This window comes from Phocoena phocoena, chromosome 1, assembly GCF_963924675.1.
Source record: "Phocoena phocoena chromosome 1, mPhoPho1.1, whole genome shotgun sequence".
NCBI lineage: Eukaryota > Metazoa > Chordata > Mammalia > Artiodactyla > Phocoenidae > Phocoena > Phocoena phocoena.
In genome coordinates, this window is record NC_089219.1 from 83,082,873 (window position 1) to 83,110,567 (window position 27,695).

Sequence of the window (27,695 nt, forward strand, 5' to 3'; positions counted from 1 at the left end):
CTTACTGTGCTTCCCACCCTTCACAGCATCTCTCTTCTATTCAAAGAAAATAAACTTTTATTTAGAAATAAAGTAATATTTAAAAAATTCACCTCAGCCAGCAGGCTCTGTTTCTACCTTAACTTTGGCACACACAGTAATTAAATGTATTCTTTTAAAAAAATTATTCAGAAAGCAGGGAGGGGCCCATGGCAAGGCAGACTAGGAAAAAGACACAGAAATGTTCTAAAAAGATGTGTTCACGTTCACCACAGGTTGTGTCAGTGCAAAGAGAGGGTGGGAGAGTAAATATGATGCACCTCTGGGCATTTTGCCTCAGCTTTTAAGCGTGGTGCATAAATATTGCCTCGTTTTCTTGTTTCACCAGATTTTAGTTAGAAAAATATTCGTGCTAAGTAGGAAACTTTGTCTTTTCTTTGATAAGCAGCTATTTTCCCCCTTCATTAACTTGGATCAGTACCTAGGTTTAGTTTTGCTCATACTTAGGAATATGGGAAGTGTGGTATTCAAATTGTGAAGACGCCCCGGGGAAAGGATGAGAGGCAAGCACTCAAGGAGAATGGAAAGAGCTGTTGACAAGCACTCTAGGGCAGGAGGTCAGGTCCTGCACCATGAGTGCTTCTACAGCGAGAGCCTCTCTTTGGCATCTTCCTGGAGTGGAGGCACCCCTTATGAGGTTTGACACACTCTAATCCAAGCAAGAACCAACTGGAAAACTTGGAAACTGAGAGGAAAGCTGGGAGTGTAACAGGGATGTGCAATATTCCTCAGATTTGGCATCTACACCGTGCAAACTGACTCTCTGGAAAAGTGCACCATGAGGGCTGTGCATCGCCATGGCTCCACTGTAGGGCTCCAGCTGGCACCTTTAGAACCCCTTTTCTCCAGACACTGAGGAATGTGGCTTGGAGCCAGGCAGGAGGACCCCAGGAGTGGAGGCTTACTATGGACAAGGGCAAGGAGTGAACAAAGACTGGATTCGCCATTAAAAGGAGAGGGCCTGTAGGTCCATGACTTTAACATCCCTTTGGGAACGGAGGAGGAGAAAAAACTCAAAGAAGAAGATGAGCAATTGCATGACTGTGGGCTTGAGAAACACACAGAGTGTTCTATTGGCTCCCACTGAAATGCACGACAGCCGGACACACCCAACAATACCCAGAGATGATCGCCAGACAAGAACTGAGGTACAGTCTGCCTGAGTCCTTACCGTCCAAGACTTGTTCTGGAGTTATCTCATCGACGCAGGATGGACACCTGATGGAGAAACCCTTAGACGCACAGCTGCAGGTCCCCTACGACAGATGGACGTCAGTCACTTCTAGAGCATCTCCCTGATGCTCACGGAAGTCACCACCATGCTTTGTTTCTCACTCCAAGTGTAGTCAACACATTTTTCTTCACTGTTTTAATCTATCACTTCATCTGAACATTTTGAAGCTGTGGCTGTTTGATTTTGTTCTGCAGAGTGTGTGAATCAGGTACAGAGAGAACCTTGAAGGATCCCTTTGGCTTGTCATTACTTATGTGAAAGCTATAGGTCGGCCTGTGCAAGACATTCTGCTTCTCCCTCCCCAGGGATGCATGCTGGGCTGTGGAAGTCTATCCAGGACTGGAAAACCCAGAAGCAGCCAGACACTTAAACTACAGGGGCCAGAGGCATAAATAATGCTACAATAAAATAAGCATGACAAAACAACTTGAATGTGAGCAATGCCTTTCTCAATGAGCCCAAAGCACATTTATAATACTTTATCTCACTTATCTTCACCACATCCCCAAGAAGCAGAGAGGCAATGATCAGTTTCATTTTCTATGTGGAAAATACCCCACAACAATGAGGAATTAAGGAATTTGCCTAGAATGACACAGTTTGTTCACCTTGCAGCCCAGACTTGAACCTGGGGCTCCTAACATGCTGAGTTGGTCTCTGCTGGTTGGTAGTTTTTCACTTCACCATTTTCAGCTTATAGTTATCAGGGAATCTTTTTCTTAGCTTTCATTTACCAATGAAATTTGGGTTTAATTAGGGAACATAAATGTTGGAATGAAAAAAGGAACTTAAACAACTACTGTCCTTTAATTAGTGTAACCCTGCAGAATAAGTCACTCCCTTCTATGTGGCACCAAACCACATGTGCAGTTTTAGGCCTATAATAATCGGAGGTCGTTTAAGACTAGTTGTTTTATTTGGGGTAAAGCATCTCTGTAGGAGAGTTCAAAACGCCCTTTTATCAAAATCTACAAATGGTTCCAGAAACAAAGAGGTCAGTTCTGCCGGCTGGAGTCTGATTTAGGTAGAAGTCCAGAACGACAGCACCACACTGAGCGTTCCTTCTCACCCAGGACAGGCTCTTTCCCTGGACAGACACAAACCTCACAGCCTCCTCCTTGGCCCTGGATGGTCTTCATCTTGCGCACCAAGGTTAAGTAGAAGCCTGTGCCAAAGCAGTTCTTTAGGAAGAGCGGGGTGCCGGAGCAGTAGAGCCGTCCCTGGGCTATGATGGCGATGCGGTCCCCGAGGATGTCGGCCTCGTCCATGTGGTGAGTGGACATGATGATGGTTCTGCCTGCAAGGGCAGGGGTCAGGGGAATCACCAGGCAGGCCTGGGCCAGGTGTGGATGGGAGAGGATGGATGGCAAGCTTCCCATTATATGGGTTGCAAAAACTGGGAGTTAATAAATAAAAACAAGTTTTCTGCAATAAAGTCTAGAATATTAGAATAAAAATGAAAACAGCTAACGTTTTTAGCATCCTGCATATTGTAAAGCACTGTTTCACAGATTATTGCTTCATTAGACACAGGACCTGATGCAAATAAATCACCATATATGGGACATGTTTATTACAGTCAGTCAGCATCTTTTGAGTTCTATATGTGTATTCTCTGGGTCATTAAGCACTGCATTTATAATCTTTGCAAAGAACACACACACACACACACACACACTCTTTGATACTAGCTGGAGATGTCATTGAAAGAAAATGGTAATGAGGATTCCAGGAAGGCAAATCGACCGCAGGATTGAACCACACCACCACTTTTACGGGCACCAGCTCTGCTTGCTGTCTCTTCTGGATCTGTACCTCTGGTTGCACGTGCCACAACAGAGGAGATGTCACACTTTGAGACCTCTCCATCTGCAGCAGTCCTCTGCAGCACTGAACACAGGCTCACTGCCCTCACACCTGGTTTCCAAGGGGGAATTTCACTAGAGCTGCTCCCATTGTTCCAGACAGAAGGGCTGCAGGTCGAGAGAACTTTCTAGAGCATTTTGGGAAGTAGCCTGCTTCATCAGTAACTCCCTGCTTGTACTTGTGTAAAGTATCTCAGGAGGCTTCATCTAGAACTTATAGACTCCCCCAAGCCAGTGATAAAGCCCCATCTGAGCATATAGCTGTGGCCCTTACTATACTGAGTTGCAAAATGCTAGGTGTGAGTGAGTGGAGAGCACCCATAAAGCCTCAGTGAGAGCACAGGCGATGCACAGTGGCCATTACCTGAGCGATATTTCAGGAGCAGGTCCCAGATTGAGCGCCTCGAGTAGGGATCCACCCCAGAGGTGGGCTCATCCAGAACCACCACCTTGGCATCTCCCACGAAGGCAATGGCAACGGACAGCTTCCTCTGCATGCCACCTAGAGGTACAAGGCGGCAGGGTCACGGGAGCTGTGGACAATTGGAAGAGAAGGGCCCAGGGCTGACCTCATAAGGAAGGCACCTTAGATCCAGCAGCAGCTTGATGCTGCCTCCTTAGATATTCACACAGTGTTCAAAACTCTAGTGGTACAGGCCTCATAATGCAGGAAAGAAAATCCCTGCCTCCTAGGATCAGACCATTTGAAGACTGTTCTCACCTTTGAGTTCAAACACATAAACATCAGAGCAAATACAGCCCAGGCTGCTGCAAGATAGTATTTCATGTGGGAAATAATCCAGAGGTGGGCTGGTCTTAGATGGTCAGAATAACTTTATAGAATGTTCCAACCCTTAGGAGCTCTCCTGTTATAAGCCTAAGAATATACACACGTACACACACATGCACACATGCAAATGCACAAGGCCCTGTGCGCTGGGGAACCATGGATATGCCATCTGAAGCCCTGTCTTTTCCCAATACCAAGCACCTGAGAGGTCCTGAGCTTCTTCATTCCTCTTGTGGTGGAGGCCTGTGTCCTCCAGCATGGCTTCCATCTCCAGCTGGGCCTCCTCCCAGGACCTCCCTTTCAGCTGCGCGTAGAATAGGATGTGTTCAGCCACTGTGAGGCTATGGGGACAGGGCAATGGGAAAGGCAATGTGCTCAGCAATTCCACTTCTAGCAATTTACCTCAAAGAAATAATTAAAGATGAGCACAAAGATTTAGCAATCATGATGTTCATCGTGGTGTTGTTTATAATAGAAAAATGAAAGAAAATACCAACCCTGCCAAAATATCTAAGACAGCTGAAACAGCACGTTATACAACGGAATAGTATGTACACATTAAAACTTACCGCATAGAAGAATATGTAATAGCACGAAAAGATGTTCATGATATCTTAGGTTTAAAAAAGCAATCACATTTAAAAAAACGGGTTACAAAATGGTATGCAGAGTTTTATTCTCCTTTATAATTTTAAAGTATATATGTATATCTATACATGTATAAGAGAAAAATTATATATCAAGGTGTTAACAGTGGTTTTCTATGGCTGGTGAAATTACAGGTGACTTTTATTTTTTGTTTTAATCTACATTTCCTTCCTTCCTGTCTTCCCTCCTTCTTTGCTTCAAGGACTGTATATAACTTTTTAGATAAGAAACAAAAGTTTGGGAAAAAAGCAACTGAAAAGCTTCCTCAAAAGTCAGTTTTTAATGCCTGGCTGGTCTCCTCTCTGGTCCCTGAAAGGGACCAGACTTCTGGGCAAGTACTGAGCAAGGGGCCCCGGGACCAGCCACCCTGACAGAGAGAAGGCAGCACCACTCTTCTGAGCAGGGAGAGCTCAGCTCTGAGTGCCAGAGGCACAGTCACATGCATGTCTCGTTGCAAGCAGGACAAAGGACCCCGAATGTGGGGGAAGCCAAAGCAGAGTACTGCCTTCTGCCCCCAGAGCTGGCATCCCTCAGCTGCGCTCTAGAGAACATGTTGTTGGAGGGCAAGGTGAGGTTAGGGCATGGGGAGGGTCTCAGTTCCTGTTCTACTTACTGGTGGAACAGGATGTTGTGCTGTGGACACATGCCAAGGCTCTGCCGGATAGCATCCAGGCTGGTTTCAATGTCCTTTCCCCTAATGAGCACAGTCCCGGATGTCGGTGGCAACAGACCCGTCAGGATGGACCTGCCAAACGCAGGAGTCAGTGGTTGCAAGGCTGGCCTTTAGGAAGGTCTTGGGACAGCAGCCTCCACCCCAGGGTCGGTGATTCTGACCCTCAATTAAACCCCAACCATCATCAGCTGCAGGAACCAACAGTTTCCTGTATGCGGCTTAGCACCAGTGTGCGTCCAGGCCCCTAGGAGGATGAGCACATCCGCCTTCCTTCTCTGCTTCACTTATTTCCTAGTTGTTTCAGGCAAGCACTGATGGGTGTACACTGATTCCCAGCTGTAGAATGCTCACTTGCAGCCGGAGATCCCTCCCCAACTCAGCCATCACAGCTCCTGGCGCTGTAGGGGGCTCAGTTAAAGGTATCCAGCCCATGGGTCCAAGTTTTGCCTGATGTCACCATTAGGAAAGGCAAGTCTTATTGAGAAGCCCAAGCGTTCAACATGTATTTGTCGATTAACTGATTGAACCCAGGCCTGGGAATTATCACCACAATAATTTTGGATCCAAAATAATAAAAAGCCCAATAGTAATGTTGATTTATTTTGTAAAATGGGAAATGACGACGCTCACCTCATGGGGTTTTTTTGGGAGGATTAAATATAGTTAATACCTGTAAAGCACTTAGAACAATGCCAGAATAAAGGAAGACTCAAAAATATTATATTACTTTTACTAAACGTTGTGTTCTGGCCACCAGGGGACATTGCATTTCACATTCGTGAAGTAATGTGTTTGCCTTTGGGGTCCTGAACAGGGCTTGGGGCTCTCTGACCATATTAGTTAACAAGGAGAGAAATCAGCTAACCCTCCCAGCTCTGTCCCTGAGCCAGATACAATCTCAGGCTCTCTGAACTGGCCTGTTGATCAACCACTAGAGGGAAACAGAACCAAGTATAATGGCACCAGCCCCACATTCCATTCACACTGAACCGCCCTCAGAGAACATTCCAATGCAGGGTGTACACAGCTGTTCCTTCCTGGGGCTCTCTAAGAAGCCAGAGGACCTGACGACTGCGTTCATATGGGTTCCCTGCCCTGCTGCTCCTCGGGAAACCTTAGCTGGCCCTGTTTTCCTTCGCAGCAGATGACACTCAGGGCCCTTAGAAAAGTGAGGGGAGCTTCCTGACCTGAGGAGTCCATGCAGAGCCTTCATCTTCCCTGAACTTAGTTTTCAATTGCCAGGCAGTTAGCCCACAGCCCCTTTTAACTTTCTCCAGAACTACCACCAAGCCTCATAGGTAGGAAAAGGAATGCTCTCTGAAAGTAAATAGCGCTCTACAGACAGAGGGCATGTGATGGTGGTGGCCACGACTTTATCACCACCATCATGACGGTAACGCGGGGGAGGCTGGGGGTAGGGAGGCCGGGTCGCAGCATCAAAGACAAGAGACAATTTTGGGAGGACCTGGCTCTTGCCCCCAGGGAACCATTACAACTTGGTGACCTTGGGAGAGTCACTTCAGCTCTCTGGATGTCCATTTCCCTGGCACAAAGGGGGCAATAAACTTACTACTCCACCTCTGTCTCCAATTTCATGTGAGGATCAAATAAAACAATATATGAGAATAAGCTTTGAAAACTGCATTGTACTTAACACCTTCCTGGGACACAAATATTGGCATATTTTTGTCCCTAAAACTCAATGGGAAAGAACAGACTGAAGCTAAAAGAGGAAGAAGAGAGCCAGAAAATGACTGGAGACTCACAAGGTCGTGGTTTTCCCTGCTCCATTGTGACCGAGAAACGCGGTGATCTGGTTTTCATAGAAGGTGATGTTAAGATGGTCCACAGCTGGCCTGCCATGGTGCTCAAAGATCTTTACCAGATTCTTCACACACACCCCGGGAACCAAGCCTGGGAGCTCACGTTCAAAGAAGCAGTCTAGTTGGAAAAAATGAACATGATGTAACAATGCCTTAGTGTACACATTTCCCAAGGTTCTTTCTTCAGACTATTGTCTTCTGCCCCCATGGCTTTAGCTATGACCTTTGTAAGGATGACTACAGAGTAATAATGGTAATAATAGTGGCCAACATTTGTTGAAAGGTTACTCTGTGCCAGGCATTATTTCAAGTGCCTTATATGGATTTCCTCATTTCACCCTTACTACAGCCCTAGGGGAATAGATATTACTGTGCCCATTTCTATTACTGAGGACACCTAAGACACAAGAGACATCAAGAGTTCCATCAAGGTCACATGGCTTATGAGTGGCAGAGCTGGGATTCAAACCCAGACTGCACTCACTGTCTGTATGGAGAGTTAGCCTTAAGCTCAGCCTTCAATCCCAGGTCCTCATTTCGGATAGTCTGCTGGGCATTTCCTCATGGATTTCTTGTAAGAGCTCAGGCTCCTCATTTTCTTCCCCAAACAACATTTTCCTTCAGACTGTCCTATGTTCATTCTTGGAGCTGCCGTTCTCCTGGTCACCTTGGCTCACATCTTTGAGCCAACTCTGACTGAAACTGAATTCCTGCTCCTCAGAACTCCAGAGTTTCTCCAGTTAGGATGGGACAGTCTACTCTTCTTCACTCTTGTCCCTCAAACTCTGTCCCTCAACGTTTCGACTTCCACACCCCCCTACGGTGTGAGGTCCACTTGGTGTTCACTTCTGCCTGTCCTCCAGTCTCTCCCTGCTTTAGTTCACTCTATACAGCGTCACTTAATTTGTCATCTTAATATTGTAGTTCTGAGCACTTACTCCCCTGCCAAAAAAAAAAAAAAAAAAAAAAAATCCCATTGCTTCTTCTCTCTGTGCCTCCTGGTCTCGCCTAAAACTGAGGTGGGACCAGCCCCCAACCCCCTGATTTTGGTCTTGGAATTACAGTTTCGGAGGAGGGTCTTCCCACAAGTTCTGCTCACTGGAAACCACAGGAGCCACAGGTCTCTGACCTCAGCTTTGTGAAATGGCACCTGGGATGGACCAGAGGCATGGAGGCTGGACCCTCTCATGCAACATCAGGTGAAGTCCAGAGGCCATGCTGCCTCTCTAAACCCAGGGTGAGGATAGCAAGAGCATTTACTATCCACAGAGAAATTCATATGCTTAAAGAATAGAGAACATGGTGGGGGGGGGGGAAGTACAGAACTGGTTCAAGAGGGAAGGTAAGGGAGGCAAAGGCCAGGGGAACACTTGCAAACTTAGTCCATGGGTTGAGGAATTATTAGGTAACTTGCACGGTCAGGAAAGGCTTTTGATGGCTTGAATGAATGGACTTCTAGGTTTGTAAACCACGAATGAAATGTAGTCAGCTCCTTTAGTCTCTTTCCCCCTGTGCACAGGAGCATTTATTTCTGTCTTTCCTTATAGCTCATATCCGCTTTAAGACCTAGTGACCCAAGTTATTGTTCTTGCTAAATCCTCGGAAGTCAGCACATTTGTGCAATTCACTTGGGGTTTGCCTAACAAGGGCACAAACACACCACATACTTTGGATTTGCTTTCTCCAGGAAATATGCGTTAATGTCTGGCTGGACCATTCATTCCGCACATGTGCAGCTGGACCCTTGAGAAGGTATTAGGTTTAACCCTTGTCAACAGAGACAGTCAGTTTCCTGGGTTCCATTTCACCCCAGTCACGAGGTGTTTTACTCTGGCTCTGTGCAGTGTTCTGAGCCTTTTCCTTGCCTCTGTTCTGCATTCTTTATTGAGGTTTTTACCATTTATTCCTGCTGGGTGTTCTGGGTCCTCCATTTCCTCTGTTACGGGTTCCGTCTTTTCCAAGGCCCTTTCTTCTCTGGTTGAACACCCTGCACCAACCAGAAGCCACTGTTACTCTCCTGGTGAGACATGAGAATCAGGAAAGGCAGGAAAGGAGGGGAAAAGAAGGCGGAGCAGAGTTTCCTACCATAGCTGGAAAACACAGCTCCCTCAGAAGGCCAAGTTGGCATTCCCAGGACAAGCCCCGAGCAAGGCTTTGCCAACCTCTGACCTGCGGGACTGTGAAGTTCCGGCAGTGGCTGGAAGGGCCTCCCAGCTGGCTGATTTGGCAACCTTTGCTGAGCCCAGAGGGAGTTTTGTAACAGGAGTTTCACACATCCTCTTAAAATGCCAGGAGGAACCCACAATGTCAGACATTGTGATTAAAAATAAATAAATAAATAACAAAAAATTAACTTTGAAATGGGTTAATTTTCTTTAGCTCGTTAACAGTATCTTTCACTCCAATCCAAAACATGTCAAAGTCATGGTGAACCTTGAGTAAAAGTCCATTCAAGCTGATATGATGGGCAGCCAGACTGAGACATCGTTTACCTGAGGAATCTACTTTTATGGGCATTCATGTATTTAGAGATTTAATACCAGAGTTGAGTCTGGTTGACATACAGGCTTGCACAAATCGTGAATTGCGGTGTAAACACACAAACGTTCTCACACTCACACATACACCTACCTCCCCCCACACCCCCAAAGAGGCACTTTTTGTAAACTTGGCATTTGGTTTAAAAGGATATCAGGACATCCTGAAAGCGGAAGAGAAGCAGAAAAGCAAGCCAGCCAGAGAAGAAAGCAGGGGCAGGAGGAAACCATTGTCGCCAAGCATCTAAAGGCTCTGGCCTCAAGTGCACATACATGAGCAGGGTGGATTTTTCAATGCTGCAGCCCACCAGGGCCTCTCTGTCCACACCGCTGCCTGTAGATTTGCAGGCTCTGTGGTGGAGTAGCAAGTAATGGGCCTGGTGGTCAGGGACCCGCCCCCTCCAGTACTTCTGTTTTCTGAAGGACTTTAAATCTACTGCCCACAGTTCCTTTGATCGCTTTACTAGCTATCATACTGCACTAATGTGTAATAATAAAATAGCAGGGGGAGATATTCTTCTAGTCACTGGAGTGAGGTCCTTGCCAGGAAATGTATGTCCCAGTTCCAGATTTTGTCCCAAGTGAACAATGGGAACTGGGTGACACTGGATATCTCTTGGGTTCCATGTCTTCATCTGTGAAAGGAGGGGTTTCGGTGGAAAAACTCACCTCTTTTCTAATTTTAGAGAAATTTAGGAATCTATTTCAGTCTAGCCTGTGAGACAGGTGAAAAACATTTGGTTTCTGTTGGCAAAAACATGACTCATTTTTGAAGGAGCACATTTGTCTTAAGATTTCTCTTTTCTTTTTTTTTTTAGAGGTAGCATATCTGCTGAGATTATAGAGGGGAAAAAATGCCCACAAGTCCTGATATTGATTGAAATTAGAAACATTCCAGGAACAGACTTCTGTGTTGAAAATTCCCATTTATGATGGGTTATAATTTTATTACAGTGGAAATTTAAAAGTTTATAGATAGACAAGAAAGACAGACAAGCCAACATAATGGAAAAAACAAACAAATTGAGCTGTTGGAGTGCTGTTTGTTCGCACCATTAAAAAAAAGGCAACCCCACCCCCTCCCCCAAAACTTTTAAAGGTCCTAGGCTAATCGCCTAGAGAAAACAAACATCCATCTTAGTGCTTAAAGGATAAATCCTGGCCCAGGCCCAACAGTACAAAGTAAAGAGCAGGTAGGTGAGGAACAAACAGATTGGAAAGCATTTCCTTTGCTTCCAGAAACTCCTAGCTCCAGGGGAGTCCCCAGCTCTCAGCTCTGGAATTTCTCTGCCTCCTCATACCTCACAAGAGTCTGTGGTTTCCCCCCAATTCTAGAACTCTCCTTTGGCCTCCTATCCTATTCAGGAGGAAAGGTAAATTTTATCTAGGATGCATTCCAGGCAAATGTCCTTTTAACCCTCTTTCCCAACCAGAGGAAAGACCAATACTAAGAGAATCTGGGAGTATTTATTTGCCTTGAAGATCACAGCTCTGCCCCGGCCTCCTTTGGGAAATGGGCCCTTCCTTTGGGAAAATAAATTCATTTATATTTGAAAAGGTAGAGAGGAATGAAAAAGCAGATGAGGGGAGGCAGCAGAAGATGAATGTAAAGATTCCTCTATGATTTTCTGGATCTGTTTGCTTTGAACTGAGAAGTTGCAAAACTTATTTGCACCCTGAAGTGGTTTGGCCTTCTTTTAAGAGTGTGCTTTAATCTACTGGGCACGACCAGGACTCAAGGGTTTATCAATGCTCAGCCATCACCCTGGCCCAGTGACTCACAAAATATGGGCTCCCAGAGGCTGTGATGCTACACCAAGGAGCAGAGCCCTCAGCAGACAGCTAACTAATCAGGAATCTCACACTTCACGTAAGAGCCACCTCTACAATGCACACACATTCCATGCAGAGCCAAAGGAGCTAATTTCAAACATTTGTTTTTCTTTTTTTAATTAAAAAATTAAAAATAACTTACCTTCACCACCTTGCCAATAAGACTCTTGTAGAAGGAAGTACCAAGGAAGTGGGGTTCCATAGTCCCCTAAAAATAGATAGGCAAATAAAGAGAAAAAGCCTAAGTAGTTCCACCTTACCACAGTTGTATAAGATCTAGAATTTATCTACCCGAACCTCAGATTGTAACTGTAGATATTTACAGCTCATAAGCATTGCGTGGCTATCCACATGCTTCCTCCAAGACTACTTCTTCTAATGTTTTAATTCAAAAGGTCATGTTTTGGGGGTGAAACTGGCAACACTAAGACTGATGATCTTGGCTGACATTAGTTTTTTAAGAAAAAAGAATCTAAGCATACCCCCTTTTTTTCACATATTCTTATTCTATTTTATTGTTATTTTTTAAAATATAAATTTATTTATTTATTTATCTTTGGCTGCGTTGGGTCTTGTTGCTGCGTGCGGGCTTTCTCTAGTTGCCGTGAGCAGGGGCTACTCTTTGTTGCGGTGCGCAAGCTTCTCATTGCAGTGGCTTCTCTTGCTGCAGAGCATGGGCTCTAGAGCGCAGGCTCAGTAGTTGTGGCGCATGGGATTAGTTGCTCCGCGGCATATGGGATATTCCCGGACCAGGGATCAAACCCGTGTCCCTTGCTTTGGCAGGCGGATTCTTAACCACTGTGCCACCAGTGAAGTCCCAAGCATACCCCTTTTCAACAGTTACCAGATAATAATAATAATGATGATAATCACTAACATTTGTTGAATGCTCTTTCTGTGTCAGACATAACTGTAAGTGCTTTCTATGTGCTAAATAATTTAATCTTCAAAACAACACAAGGGGATAGGTAGCATTACTATTCTTGTCAAAAAGGAAATTAAGGCACACTGAGTTTGAAGCACCTGCCCAAGGTCAAAACAAGATATGTTGAGGTGTGTGGTAGAATACAAAATAATACCTGGTCTTTGCCCTCATTTCCTGACACAGAGCTCCTAAAACCATTGGAGTTTCCTGCGTAATAGGAGTGCCTTTTGTTATTCATAATAGGTCATTATTAGTGTGAAGAAATGCGAGAGATTTTTGTGCGTGGAATTTGTATTCTGCAATTTTACTGAATTTTTAAATGAGTTCTAACAGTTTTTTTGATGGAGTCTTTAGGGTTTTCTATATATAAAATAATGTCATCTGCAAATGTTACAGGTGTACTTCCTTCCCAATTTGGATGCCTTTTATTTCTTCTTTTGTCTGATTGCTGTGGCTAGGACTTCCAATACTATGCTGAATAGAAGTGGCGAGTGGGCATCCTTGATCTTAGGGGAAAAGCTTTCAGCTTTTCACTGTTGAGTATGATGTTAGCTGTGGGGCTGTCATACATGGCCTTTATTATGTTGAGATATGTCCTCTATGTACCCACTTTGCTGACAGATTTTATCATAAATGGATGCTGAATTTTGTCAAGTGCTTTTTCTGCATCTAATGAGATGATCATATGATTTTTATGTTTTGTTTTGTTAATGTGGTCTATCACATTGATTGATATGTGGACACTGAACCATTCTTGTATCCCTGGATTAAATGCCACTTGATCATGCGTTATGATCCTTTTAATGTGTTATTGAATCTGATTTTCTAATGTTTATTGAGGATTTTTCCATCTGTGTTCATCAGGGATACTGGCCTGTAGTTTTCTTCTCTTGTGGTGTTTGGTTTTGCTGTCAGGGTAACATTGGCCTCGCAAATTGTGTCTGGAAGAGTCTTCTTTCTTTTTTTTCTTGGTATGTCTAACTAAAGTTTTGTCAATTTTATCCTTTCAAAGAACCAGCTCTTTCCTGTTGTCTTTTTAGTCATTTCATTTATTTCTGCTCTAATCTTTGTTGTTTCCTTCCTTCTACTTTGGGTTTCTATTTTTCTTCTTTTTCTAGCTTCTTGAGGTGTAAAGTTAGGTTGTCTATTTGAGACTTTTCTTGTTTCTTGAGGTAGGCATTTATTGCTATGAACTTCCCTCTTAGAACTGCTTTTGCTGCATTCCATAAATTTTGGTATGTAACATTTCCATTTTTTATTTGTCACAAGGTATTTTTTTTTATTAATCTGATTTCTTCTTTGACCCATTGGTTATTTTAGCATGTTGTTTAATCTTCATATGTTTGTTAATTTTCCAGTTTTCTTTGTATAATTAATTTCTAGTTTCATACCACTGTGATCAGAAGAGCTGCTTAATATGATTTAAACCCTCTTAAACTTAAGACTTGTTTTGTGGCCTAACATATGACCTATGTCAGAAATGTTCCATGTACTCTTCAGAAAAATGTTTATTCTGTTGCTTTTAGATGGAATGTTCTGTAAGTATCTGTTAAGTCCATCTGGTCTAACATGTTGTTTAAGGCCAATGTTTCTTTATTGATTTTCCATCTGGATGGTCTATCCATTGGTGTAAGTGGGATATTAAAATCCACTACTATTATACTTCTGTCTATTCCTCCTTTTAGGTCTGTTAATACTTGCTTTACATATTTAGTGCTTCTATGTTGGGTGCATAAATATTTACAAATGTTACATACTCTTGTTGGATTGACCCCTTTATCATGATGTAATGCCTTCCTTCATCTCCTATTACAGTCTTTGTTTTGAAGTCTATTTGTCTGATATAAGAATAGCAACTTTGGGTTTCCATTTCCAAGGAATATTTTTTCCCATCCCTTCATTTTCAGTCTTTGTTTGTCTTTATATCTAAATTGTGTCTGTTGTAGGCAGCATATAAATGGGTCTTGTTGTTGTTTTTCTTTATCCATTCAGTTACTCTATGTCTTTTGATTGAAGAATTTAGTCATTTACCTTTAAAGTAATTATCAATAGGAATGTGCTTATTGCCATTCTGTTAATTGTTTTTGCTGTTTTTGTATCTCCTCTCTGTTCCTTTCTTCTTCTTTTATTCTCTTTGTGGTTTGAGAACTTTCTTCAGTGGTATGCTTAGTTAGATTCATTTCTCTTTCTCTTTTATGTACTCATTATAGATTTTTGTAGTTACCATGAAGCTTACATATAGAAACTTATATACCTGTAACAGTTTAAGTTGATAACAACTTAAGTTGATCCCATTCTAAAGCTCAACATTTTTACCCTCCCCTCCACATTTTATGTTTTTGATGTCACATTTTACATCTTTTCCTCTGTGTATCCCTTAACAAATTATTGTAATCAGTTATTTTTACTACTTTTGTCTTTTAACCTTCCTACTAGTTTTATAAGTAGTTAATCTACTACCTTTACTATATATTTACTTTTCCAGTGATATTTATTCTTTCACATGTTACTAATTAGCACCCCTCCTTTTCAGCTTAAAGGAGTCCCTTTAACATTTCTTATAAGGCCAGTTTAGTGATGATGAACTCCTTTAGCTTTTGCTTGTGGAAAATGCTTTCTCTCTCCTTCAAGTCTGAATAGTAACTTTGCCAGAGAGGACTTTTGGCTGGAAGTTTTTTTGTTTTGTTGTTTTTCTTATAGCACTTTGAATATATTGTGCTACTCCCTTCTAGCCTGCAAAGTTTGTGCTGAAAAATCTGCTGATGGTCTTACAGGGGCTCCCTTGTACATGACAAGTTGATTTTCTCTTGCTCCTTTTAATATTCTCTCCTTGTCTTTAGCCTTTGACATTTTAATTATAAAGTGTCTTGGTGTGGGTCTCTTTGGGTTCAGCTGTTTTGGAACTCTCTGGGCTTCCTGGATCTGAATGACTATTTCTTCCCCAAGTTAGGGAAGTTTTCAGCCATTATTTCTTCAAATAAGATTTCTGTCCCTTTCTCTCTTCTCCTTCTGGGAGGCCTATAATGTAAGTGTTGGTCTGTTTGATATTATCCTGTAAGTCCTTTAAGCTATCTTCACATTTTTAAAATTCTTTTTTCTTTTTGCTACTCCAATTGAGTGAGTTCCATTGCCTTGTCTTTCAGTTGACTTAGCCTTTCTTCTGCTTCATCTGGTCTTTTGTTGAGCCCCTCTAGAGTATTTTTCAGTTAGTTATTGCATTCTTCAGCTCTGTGACTTCTATTTGGTACCTTCTTATATTTTCCATCTCTTTGTTGAAGTTCTTGCCTTGTCCATCTATTCCTCCTCAGTTTGGGTGAGCAGCTTTATGACCATTACTTTGAACTTCCATCACGTAAATTATTTATCTCCATTTCATTAAGTTTTTTTTCTTAAGTTTTATCTTGTTCTTTCATTTGTAACATATCCCTCTGTTTCTTCATTTTGCTTGACTCTCTGTGTTGGCTTCTATACAGTAAATGAAACAATCATTTCTCCCTGTCTTGAAGAAGTGGCTTGATGTAGGAGATGAAACTTTTTGTTCAGCCCTACCCCAGCTCTAGTTGTCCCTCAAACCTCTGTGTTTGTCCAAGCAACCTATTATATTTTTAATAGCTCCTGGTAGTTGAGGATGTACTAAGACCTGTCAGTGTCTCAAAGGGGAGGACAGCAGCACCTAGATGCCAGGTGACTGGAAGCCAGACCCTTGGGCAGCAGCTTTTATAAGTATTCAAATGTATACAGTCCTTAGGGGCCACAAACTTAAGTCTCACTGGTCACCAGAGCCAGATGATCTGGAGGTGTCCCCTGGGTGGCAATCACAAAAATCCAGGCTCCAGACAAGTGCATAAACTCCTTTCTGGGAGATACTGGTGAGCTGGAGTAGAGCAGTGTGAGAGTGCCAAGATGGCGTCCACAGCCTACGTTCCTTGAGAGCAGCTCTGTAGGCCACCAAATATGTGCCAAACCTGAAGCCTTCCCCTCAGTCCAAAGATCCAGGACAAGCAAAGCAGCCCCTCACAGAAAGACTGGTGTGTATTCCTCAGTCCACCGTCTGTGCAGTGCCCTGTGGGTGGTAGCTTGCCAAGAACCATCCTTCTGATTGCCACAGTCCATGGAACCCAAGAACCCAAGCTACTCCAGCCTCAGAGTCAGGCAATCAAGGGATGTCCTCTGGATGTCAGCTGCAAAAATCAGGTGCCACATGCATGTAAAGATCCCTTCCAGGAGACACTGACACTCTGGAGCATGGCAAAGGGAGAGCACAAAGATAGTGCCCACACTCCGAGGACTGGAAAGGGTTACAGTTAACTCCGAGATGCATGTTTAATTAGAAACCTATCCCTTAGGCCACAATCATGAGGATTAGCTAATAGGCCTTCTTCACAGAAAGACTTAGCTCCTGAGTCTGTTGCCGCTTACTGTGCCCTGGTGGTGATAGCTGTTTAAGAACTCTTTCTTCATTGATTACAGTCCTGTGAGATCCACTAGCACAAGCCCCACTGGCCACCAGAGTCAGGAGATATAAAGGTGTCCCCTGGCAGCAGTCACAAAAACCAGGTCACCAGACAGGGGTATGAGCTCCTTTCTGGGTGACACCAATTATTACAGTCCCAAGTGACCAGGAACACAAGCTTTCAGAGCCAGGAGATGAAGAGGTGTCTCCTTAGAGGCAGCCACAAAAATCAGGGCATGATATCTTTTTGCAAAAAGATATTTACATGCCTTTACAGGGCATGTAAAGGCTTCTGTCCAGGAGACACTGGTGCTCTGGAGCAAGCAAAGGGAGAGCACAGAGATGGTGCCCTCCAGTCTCTGTCCACAGAGAGTGTTCCAGCAGGCTACCAGATGTGTGTGTTAAATTAGATGCCTGCCCCTCAGGCTAACACTTTAGAATAAATAGCTGAGTCTCCTTCACTTTAAGCCTGGACTCAATCAGCTGCCTCTAAGCTGGGCCCTGGACAGGTGAGTCTGAGCACATACGCCCTTCAAGTGGCATTCCTTAGATTGCTACCATCTTGTGGGTCTCAGGATGTGAGCCCTGTTGGTTTTCAAAATTAGATGTTTTGGGGGCTCATATCTCAAGTGCATATCTTAAAAGTTGGGATGCCTGATGTGGGGTTTGAATACTTTGTTCCTCACGGAGAAGCTTTGGGTTCTGAGATCCCTCCTGGTTGTGGGTCACTGTGCCAAGAGTGGGGCTTATGGTGAGATTGTGACCTAGACTCTCCTACCCACTTTGATGTGTTTTTCTTCTCCTTTGCCTGACGTGTAGCCATCACTCAGCTAGACTTTAGGGTTTTTTTTAAAGAGGAAATTGTTCCACATGTAGCTGTAGACTCACTTATCTATGAGGGGAGGTGAGTTCAGAATCTCCCTACACTGCCATCTTCTGAAGAATTTGAACAGAGGGTTGACACCATCTGACCTAGATTCTGAAAGGATCTCTCTGAACATAGTAGGAGATGATGACAGAAGAAGGAGGCTTGGACTGGGAAGGTTGTATAGAGTTGGTGACAAGGGATCAGATTCTGAATCTGTTTCTAAAGTCAAGCCAACAGCATTCACTGATGGATTTTTAGTTCCTAGACTTAAGTTTCAAATGCTTGTTCTGAGAGTCCAAGTTGAAAGACCTTAGAAAGAATAAGATTTTTTTGAAAACTGAAGTATAGTTGATATAGAATGTTGTGTTAGTTTCTGGTGAACAGCAAAGTGATTCAGCTATATATGTGTGTGTACATACATACATACACACACACATATATATATATATATATATACTTTTTTAGATTCTTTTCCATTATAGGTTATTATAAGATACTGAATATACTTCCCTGTGCTATACAGTAAGTCTTTGTTGTTTATCCATTTTACACATAGTATTGTGTATATGTTAACCTCAAACTCCTAATTTATCTCTCCCCACCCCACCCTGTTATCACTTCTGGTATCAAAAGTTTGTTTTCTATGTCTGTAAGTCTATTTTTGTTTTGTAAATAAGTTCATTTGTACCATTTTTTTAAGATTCCACATATAAGCAATATCATATGATATCTGTCTTTGTCTGACTTATTTCACTCAGTATGACAATCTCTAGGTCCATCCATGTCATTGCAAATGGCATTATTTTCTTCTTTTTTATGGCTGAGTATTATTCCACTGTATATATGTACCACATCTTCTTTATCCATTCATTTGTTGATGGAAATGTAGGTTGCTTCCATGCCTTGGCTACTGTAAATAGTGCCGCTCTGAATATTGGGGTGCATGTATCTTTTCAAAGTATATTTTTCTCCAGATATATGCCCAGGAATGGGATTGCTGGATTATATGGCAACTTTATTTTTAGTTTTTTAAGGAACCTCCATACTGTTTTCCATAGTGGCTACATAAATTTACATTCCTACCAACAGTGTAGGAGGGTTCTCTTTTCTCCACACCCTCTCCAGCATTTTTATTTATAGACTGTTTAAATGATGGCCATTCTCACTGGTACCTCATTGCAGTTTTGATTTTCATTTCTCTAATAATTAGCAATGTTGAGCATATTTTCATGTGCCTATTAGCCATCTGTATGTCTTCTTTGGATAAATGTCTATTTAGGTCTTCTGTCCATTTTTTGATTGGGTTGTTGTTTCTTGTTACTGAGTTGTATGACCTGTTTGTATGGTTTGGAAATTAATCCCTTGCCAGTTGCATTGTTTGTAAACATCTTCTCCCAGTCTGTAGGTTGTCTTTGTGTTTTGTTTATGGTTTCCTTTGCTGTGTAACAGCTATTAAGTTTGATTAGGTCCCATTTGTTTGTTTTTGCTTTTATTTCTTTTGCCTTGGGAGACTAACCTAAGAAAACATTGCTATGGTTTATCATGTCAGAGAATGTTTTGCCTATATCCTTTTCTAGGAGTTTTATGGTATCATGTCTTATATTTAAGTCTTTAAGCCATTTTGAGTTTATTTTTGTGTATAGTGTGAGAGTGTGTTCTAACTCCACTGATTTACATGTGGCTCTACAGCTTTCCCAAAACTACCTGCTGAAGAGACTGTCTTTTCTCCATTGTATATTCTTGCCTCCTTTGTCAAAGATTACTTGGCTGTAAGTATGTGGTTTTATTTCTGGGCTCTCTATTCTGTTCCATTGATCCATATGTCTGTTTTTGCACCAGTACCATGCTGTTTTGATTACTGTAGCTTTGTGGTATTGTCTGAAGTCTGGGAGGGTTATGCTTCCAGCTTTGTTCTTTTTCCTCAGGATTGCTTTGGCAATTCTGAGTCTTTTATGGTTCCATATAAATTTTAGGATTATTTGTTCTAGTTCTGTGAAAAATATCATGGGTAATTTGATAGGGATCACATTAAATCTGTATATTGCTTTGGGAAGTATGGCCATTTTAGCAATATTAATTCTTCCAATCCAAAAGCATGGGATACTGGAATAAGATTTAAACTAGATGAAAAGGGGAGGCTGGGGATCTGAAGAACCTAATTACCTTTACCCCGTGGAGGGGGACACTTACCTGGAAACACCTGGTCAAGATACCAGGCAAGCAAGCCATACAGAACAGCATCAATAAGCATCATCTTCATGGACATCAGAAAACTGAATTCATCCCCTTCCATGGGACTATTCCCAATATTGTTCCACTGTAGCCCCAGGCCTTGCTCTTCAAAGCGAGCCAGGTACTCAGTACCAAACCCAAATGCCACAGGAGACAGCAGGCTCTGCAGTGGGGCAAAAAGGGCATGAAAGATGAGCAGAGGGTCTTTTACCCAACCCAACAGAATCTACAAGGTAGGAAGGAGGGCCAAAAGAGGATCTATGTTGTATCCAGGTGTAAGACCACCCCAGGGAGTGGGTAAGGCAGGCTTCCTACAGGAATATAATTCTGGGAATACCTTTCAGGCCTCAGGGACCCCCACCCAATACTCACTGGGCCACCTCTCACCTGTCCAATGGAACAGAGTAGTGTACAGGAGAAGACAAAACCACATAGCATAACACAGCAAAGGACCAAAGGTCTTCATGTTTATCTTCCTAACTTTCCCCCCTTCTTCCTACCTCTTTCTTAAGATCTTACAGTTTTTGGTAGAACAAAGAAGCTTACTTGAACTGCTTTGTGAGAAGCCCATTAGAAGTGTCCATAAAGTCATCAGTGTTCTAGGGCAAGCTAGAGGGCTAGGCAGGGGATGGTCTCATGACCTCCTGAACTCTGTCAGCCAGAAAGCCCTCAGGTTACATTGACTGTCACCTTTTCCCATCTCCAGACCGGGGACAATAATTTTCTTAGGTTCTCCTTGGAGAGCCCAAGTAACTGAATAGGTGGCATACAGAAGGAAGTCTGAAGAGGAAGTTCCCCAGCCACATCCCCACAGGTGGTCCATGGCATGGCAGAAAGCACATAAGCACATGCAGAGGGATGAGTTATTCCCACTTGCTCTGCTAGGTGACCCATCTCTAGTTTGAAGGACCCACGGTGGTGTTCAGAGTGTCTCTCTGAAGAAGGAAGGGATTCTCTAGCTATATGTTCACAAAAACCATTAAAAAAAAATCTCAGCCCAGCCCTGGTCCACAGAGCTTCCAGAACTATAGCTTCCTGGTAGACCCACACACAAGAAACTAGTTGTGGCTTCAAAGTACCAACTGTCTATGCAGTATACCAAGATAGCCCAGCTCTGCCTACAGGCTGAATCATAAGGATTTCTTGCCCTTTGTGATCATTGGGTGCCATAAATGACAGCAATTAATTCTTATTTAACATGAGAAATAAAAGGCAGATGCCCTGGCAACACTAGAGCCAAATAAGCTTGAGTCGTGAGAACAAGTTTGACTTAGATTTTCCCCAATGAGAAGCCAGTGGTAGTCCTTTCTCAACTGCATTGTACAAAGAAGTACGGATAGGGAGATTCTGGAGGACAAGGACATTTTCACCCTATAGGGCTTAGAAGCTATTTAGCCTGGTTAATGAGAGGGTGTAAATAGATCATTTGAAAACAATTAGAGAAAAAGACAGTGTTGTTTGGGCATTGTGAAGAGGTCTCTCAGGCAATCCAGAGTCAATTTCCAGAGACCTCTCTTGGCAAGAGGGCCTGACTGGCTCATTTCGGCACCCCTCTCTGAGTGCACTGGTAGAACATGACAAAGACACTGTAGAGCTGCTCCGATTCAAACTCTTTTGGAGACAGACAAAAACTTTTAATTTACGGAAACATCTTTCCGGACAGAATAGTTAGGGGGCAAGCTCCCTCCCTTATGAATCTTCTCAAATGTTAGGAAAAAAAACCTGAGTGAAATGGGCCCAGTTGTCCTCCTCTTATGGATACACAAAGGGACCCATGAGCTGAACTGGTTTTCAATTACTTCCCAGGGCAGACTAATCAAGCAGATTTAGTGAGGAGGAACTCTTAGGTTGCTCAGGGTGAGGAATGCTCCCTCTTTTGTACCTGTGCCTTCAAACCTTGTGTTCCTTTGTGCCAAAAGACAAAGTGGATCCCCTCAAAGGGTGAGCCGGTCCTCTCAGACTGCTACATACCCCTCAGATGGAATGCATCACATTCTAGGTGTAAGCCCAGGGTCCCTTACCACAGCCAGCTTCAGGTCGGCCGTCATTCGGTCCTGCCAAGCAAAGCAGAGGACGTGTGGCAGGTAGAGGGTGAAGTAGATGACACCACTACAGGCTGCTGCCAGGCTGGCCCTGGAGAAGAAGGTGCTGAGCAGGAAGCACTGCATGATTGTAGCAGTGGAGAAAGCCAACAGGAATAGGAAGAGGATGAATGGATTGCTATAATGCAGGATCCTTCCATGCTGAAACGAAAGAGACCACTTGAGTCAGTAATTTCCACCCACATCCAGGGGCACCACCCCTCTCAGGAGTGACCTCTGTGCTGTGATTCTGGGGCTTTCAGAAGCCCTCTGCCCCAAAGGGACCTCTCCCATCAGCCTGCTGTTGGTGTCCAAATTTCCACATTTAAGACTCAATGTGTTGAGTTCCTTTAGTTCTAATTAAGTCATTTTCCCCCAGGAAGGTAACATATTAAGCTACCTATCAGTACTGAGTAATTATTATGTGTTCACTAAGGAAATCCTTGGGAAGGGGATAGTGTGGAGAAATAAGCCTAGAGCAGGGGAGGAAGATCTGCAGAGGGGGTCTTGGAGCATCAGTAGCTCCTGAGATATACTGAGTAGATGAGGAACATAAGAGTGAGGTGGGAGACCATCCAACAAGCTTTAACATTTTGCCTGGGGCCTGGCCTGCTAACTTAATCATTTATATTGGGTTGGCCAAAAATTTCTTTCGGGTCTTTCCGAAACATCTTACGGAAAAACCCAAACGAAATTTTTGGCCAACCCAATACTTACATTCTGAGATTTGCCTCTCACATAGGTAAAAATATCAGTAGTTAATCCACATCACTTGGAAGTGGATTAATCCTCCAGACCCATAATATCATACAAATACATTTCGTAGAACCTGTGGGCAATATTCAGTATCTTTCATGTTAACTAGTGGGTCAATCACTTTGGCTATGTAGAAAATAGGACCAAACTAGGTATTTTTAATAAGTGAGCTGCTGTCCAGTTACATTAGAGGATAAATTGAGATGTTCAAATTTATTAGGCCTTCTTGGTTCTCTTTTGCTATAGGCCTCCTGTAGGATTTTTACCTATGAGGTATCCTCCTATGAGGATGTTTACCCTTTGCACATAACTCCAAATTCATATAGATCATCCTGTTCTTTTCTTGGGAACATAAAGGTACAAACTGGTTCACCTCTTGAATTGGTTCTGATTAACTGGTAGTGGTGACCTGAAGCACTGGGTTTCTCTCAGTACAAAAGAGAGACCAAGTAGCAATATATATAATGGGCATGTAAGATTTGAGTAGAAAAATTGTGCCACTTATCTCCTGCTGCTACTGTTTCTTCTTCATTCATGCTTTCACGCCTGCCAGGCACTGACAGAACAGATTGAAAAATGGAATAAAACAAACGGCAAAGGAGGTGGAAGAGAGCCATGCTTAACTAGAAGCAAACATTGAGGAAATCTAAATAAAAGTCAAGGTTAAGACTCAGGGTTCCTGATTTTGTGTGAAAGCGCTCTCCACATTACCCTGGGAAGCTCACTCCTCATTCTTAATCACATGCAACTCAATAAAAGCAAGACCTTGACTGAACATGTGGCTTTTGGCTGGAAGAACTTTAAGATGGTTATTGTTATTCTCAGAAGAATGAAATTAATTTCTTATCTCAGCTCAAAGCAAAGTCCTACAAACTTCTAGGCTGTATAATTTCTCACTGACTTCAGGCAGATATGAAAGTCATTTGGCTGACCCAACAATTTCACTGGCCTTGTCTTCTTCTGATGACCACTTTTCTTTTTTGTTCTTAACAGCTTGAGTAACAATGGAACCTTTCCATTGTCCCAGCTTCCAGCTTCTTTCCTGCATAGTTGAGGTGGGAAGGAACGACAGGGGAAAGATGAGAGCGTCATTCAAAGGAAAATCCTATTTTGTTGTGGAAAGCTCTGTTTCCGCCATCACTGGAAACTGGAACAATGTCCTGGTTCCCACAAGGAGAAACCCCTTTGTGCAAGAAACTCTTAGTAAACATTCTTTACCTCACGTCCTAAAAGCTTTGAAGTCCTAATGTCCATTCTTAGGAAGGCAAATCTCAATGCCACTTTATTAGCAACAAGTCTCAGGGCCATTGCAAGATGTCGTGCATGTTTATGAGTTTTGCATAAGTCAGTTGTTCATGCATTTTGACTCCTTTAATTCTGAGGACACAAAATGTCTTAGTAGTGGGGAAAGGAGTAGACTGAAGGATGGGAAGGAACAAGGGACCCCTAGAGGAAGGTAAGTTTCTCAGCTCCTCCCCTCATCTCTGGAACTCTGGGACCCTTCGTGTATTTAAAGCTACATTTGGGTCTGGTCAGATTGAGCAGGCTGACCTCTACATCAGCATTGGTTTTGATAGGGCTCTAGCACAGGGTTTGGCTAAGGCCACAGCTCACTGAATCTCAGTGCAACACTTAAACTAAAACCATTCAGACTTGGTACATTTTACTGCAAAGAGAAGGGGCAGGATTTGGTTTAACTGGATATGTGTTGGTTGGACAGGATGTGTGATGGAACATTCTTGGATCAGGTAGGCACCAGGTATCATCCAGCATAACAAGGGACACAGCCAGAATCTGTGCATCAGCACATATATTGCTTAGTGCAAGGAACTCTTAATATCATCATGGTAAAGAGGCAGAACAAGCTTGATGACACTATATCAGAAGACTGCAAAGCTTGAAGTCTAAGGCTTATACTAAATCCCATCAAATAAATATAAAAAGTTACCTAAATTTATGTCCCATCATTCAACAAGTACAAAAGATCATCTACTGTGGAGGAGTTAACCATGAAGCACAGCAGTGTGTTATGAAATAATGTTTTATTTACAAGTCTAACTTGCAAGGGAGCTGCAAGTTTGCAGAGGATGGACCTATGCATCCTATCTGCGCCTATAACATTCCTGTCACTGAGAAAGGATGGACTCCAAATTCCACCCTTTAAAACAGAGAGGACTTAGAGATTTTGTAGGCAGCAGAATGTTCTTTGGTCAAGCCATGAATGGTGTGACCATGATGGTAATTAATAAACATTCCAGATCTCCTCTCCTAATACACTGAAAAGGCTCTCCACATTCCCACCCCAGCTGGTGGTTGGGACAGTAATCCCAAGAAAACACTCCTTGGATTGAAAAGAGAGAACGCTTTGCACATACAATCTCCCTGTGCTGGGCTCTGCTAACAGCAGCTTTTCCAGATAGTCCACGTAATGGGGTTGGATAATCTATGCAGATTGTGGTTCCCCAGGCAGGAAGTGGGAGCAGGGAAGATGCTGTGATGCAGTGGCTCTTTGGGGAAGACTCTGTCTCTCTGAGTGTCTTCCACCTTGGCTGAAATGGCCAGACAGCTACATGTCATGCTATCTTTGGTGGCCAGATGACTAATCTAAGCACGAGTTCATTAACAGGAAGAAAAGTAGGAGGAATAAAATTATTCAAGGTTTTCTGAACCTTCTCCATCTGGCTTACCATGATGAATATCGTCAGGAGACAGATGCTCATCGACATGATAGAGAAGCTGTCCAGGAACCAGGTACACCAAATCACTGCGTTGGAGACACCCTGATTTTTCAAGGTCTCCTTCAGTCTCAACTCCTTCTCCAAGACGATGCTCTTTACAGTCATGGAGACAGAGTAGATCCAGGCCAGCACCATGAAGATAGGGAAACAGCGGTTCAGGATGATCATAAACCTAAAGCAAGAGGAGAGAAGCAGAATAGTAGATTGCCTTGTACCTGGTGGAGGTGGAGTAAATGTTTGTTGAATGAATACGTTGAGAACAAAGCCCAGGTGGGGGGAAAGGCAGAAAAATCTCCACCGGGCACTCAATGGACTTGACTCTTTTAATACATTGCACTTTGCCCCAAAGGATTACTTTTTCTTTAGAGCAAGACTGTAGCCTTTTGGTTAGCCCAGATGCAAACTCTGTGAGTAAAATGTGTAAATAAAATTGTACTACGTATGTTACACAGTATAGATGTTCTTTATAAGACCTCAGGCAGCTTTCTGTTTAGTCCAGATGAGTGCTCTGTAAGTGAAATGTGTAAATAAAACCATACTATGTATGTTACACAGTACAGAGCTTCTTGTAAGATCTCCCAGGAAAGGATTGCAGACTTGATGATGTGGGATGTGACTGGAATAGGTAGATACACGCTAACTGACACTGAAGTCCAAGAAGGTGGACAAAGGGAACTGGTGGTGGTGAGATCAATAACTGGGCTCCCCAGTGGGCTACTTGCTTAGTTTGCTACTGGCCAGTGAAGCACTGTCTACCCAGGAGGATCAAACCCCAGTTACACAGGAAGAGGCACAAAATAACTAATCAGTATGGCACTTTCAGAAGGCAACTGACCCAGCAACAAATCAATCAGTGATTCAATAGTCATTGACTCCACCAGCCATGTACTGGTGGAGTACATCCATGGATATTCATTCCAGCAAGCAGGGCAGAGTTGATATTTTGGAATTACTCTACTGTGAACTTTACATATGTTTTCCCTGTGCTTGATGTGCTAGTAAAAGCCCTTGAGATTATTATTTCTTGAAAACTGCTGGGTGTCCCAGGAAGGGCCCAATTCCAGCGTGGGAGGGTTTCACTCAAGATGGCCCTAGGGAGAGAACCATAAATTCATAACGCCTGCCCTTCTGGGATCTGCCACCAGAGGGCTCTCCCACATTGAATGGCCAGAATCCCTACGCCTCCTCACTGTTTACCCCACTTCCTTGCCGGTTACTCCTATTCTGATCTTAGAAGTAGAGCTGGGCTTTTGCCCCGGCTCCATTTCCCATTTCTGCCTATTGTCCGAACTTAAACTGACTGCAGAACAGCCTGTTATCTCTCTCAGTCTTCTGTAGAGCCGAAGGAGAACTGATTGCACTGCGGTGTTACACCCATACTGGGCTTTATTTTACTACCTTGCCAGCTGGCAATTTGACTCTTCCTTTTACAGGCTGTGCATGTTTATCTCCTCCCTGATCCCCACAAACCCACACGTACACTATGGTGAACTTCCCAGTTTTCTTCTAGGAGTTGAATCCCTAAGCCAACTGCAGATCTCTGCTGCTGTCCTTGGGAGCATTTCTGCCCCCATCCACCACAGTAAATGAGCCCTCCCAGCCCCTTCTCCCTCTTTGTCCCTCCCTCTACCACCCCCCCAAATGCATGTTCAGAAAACAGTGGGCTACTTGCTTAGTTTGCTACTGGCCAGCAAATGTACAGGCCTGGGGACGGCGGTGGGCAGGCAGGGAGGGCCCAAGCTCATCCAACACATCCCTCTACCTTTTCATTAAGCATACATCATGGGAATGTTAATTAGGGAAGGAGCTGCATTATTCCAAGGCTCCTAGGAACCGGACCTACTTGTGATGCAGAGTTCTAATTTCCTGTTTTGGCAGTCACAGGGCAAACACTCTGACCTGAACCCTTCCACATACCAAACATACTACGTAGTGGAAATTTTAAAAGCCTTTGTCCCCTCCCCCAACCTCACTTCCCCTGCTTTAATTTTCACCTTCCCTTTTCCTCCCACAACACCAGCTCCTTTCTCCCACTTGTTCATGTGACCCTGCCTGGAGTCAAGGAGAAGCAGGCTTCTCAATCAGAGCTCCATTCTCCCTGAGCCGGGCCCCACGCCCTGGGTTTTTTTCCTCCAAAGAGACTGAAGCCTGGGGAGCACCTCCACCTCATCCCACCCCAGCAACCTGATCAGCTTGTCCT

The 27,695-nt window shown here is 43.4% G+C and overlaps 1 protein-coding gene across 1 annotated transcript in view; it reads right to left on the reverse strand.

The window, feature by feature from the left end:
- The window catches only part of ABCA4 (ATP binding cassette subfamily A member 4), a 136,761-nt gene that overhangs the window by 44,756 nt on the left and 64,310 nt on the right, over positions 1–27,695 (reverse strand). Inside the window, exons 14-24 of the mRNA XM_065872409.1 lie at positions 25,445–25,667; positions 21,942–22,163; positions 19,879–20,083; positions 11,585–11,650; positions 8,970–9,059; positions 7,016–7,190; positions 5,190–5,321; positions 4,130–4,269; positions 3,503–3,640; positions 2,377–2,570; positions 1,211–1,295 (exon numbers count right to left, since the gene is read on the reverse strand). Of these exons, the coding sequence (XP_065728481.1) occupies positions 1,211–1,295; positions 2,377–2,570; positions 3,503–3,640; positions 4,130–4,269; positions 5,190–5,321; positions 7,016–7,190; positions 8,970–9,059; positions 11,585–11,650; positions 19,879–20,083; positions 21,942–22,163; positions 25,445–25,667 (1,670 nt within the window). The remainder of the gene's footprint in view (positions 1–1,210; positions 1,296–2,376; positions 2,571–3,502; positions 3,641–4,129; positions 4,270–5,189; positions 5,322–7,015; positions 7,191–8,969; positions 9,060–11,584; positions 11,651–19,878; positions 20,084–21,941; positions 22,164–25,444; positions 25,668–27,695) is intronic.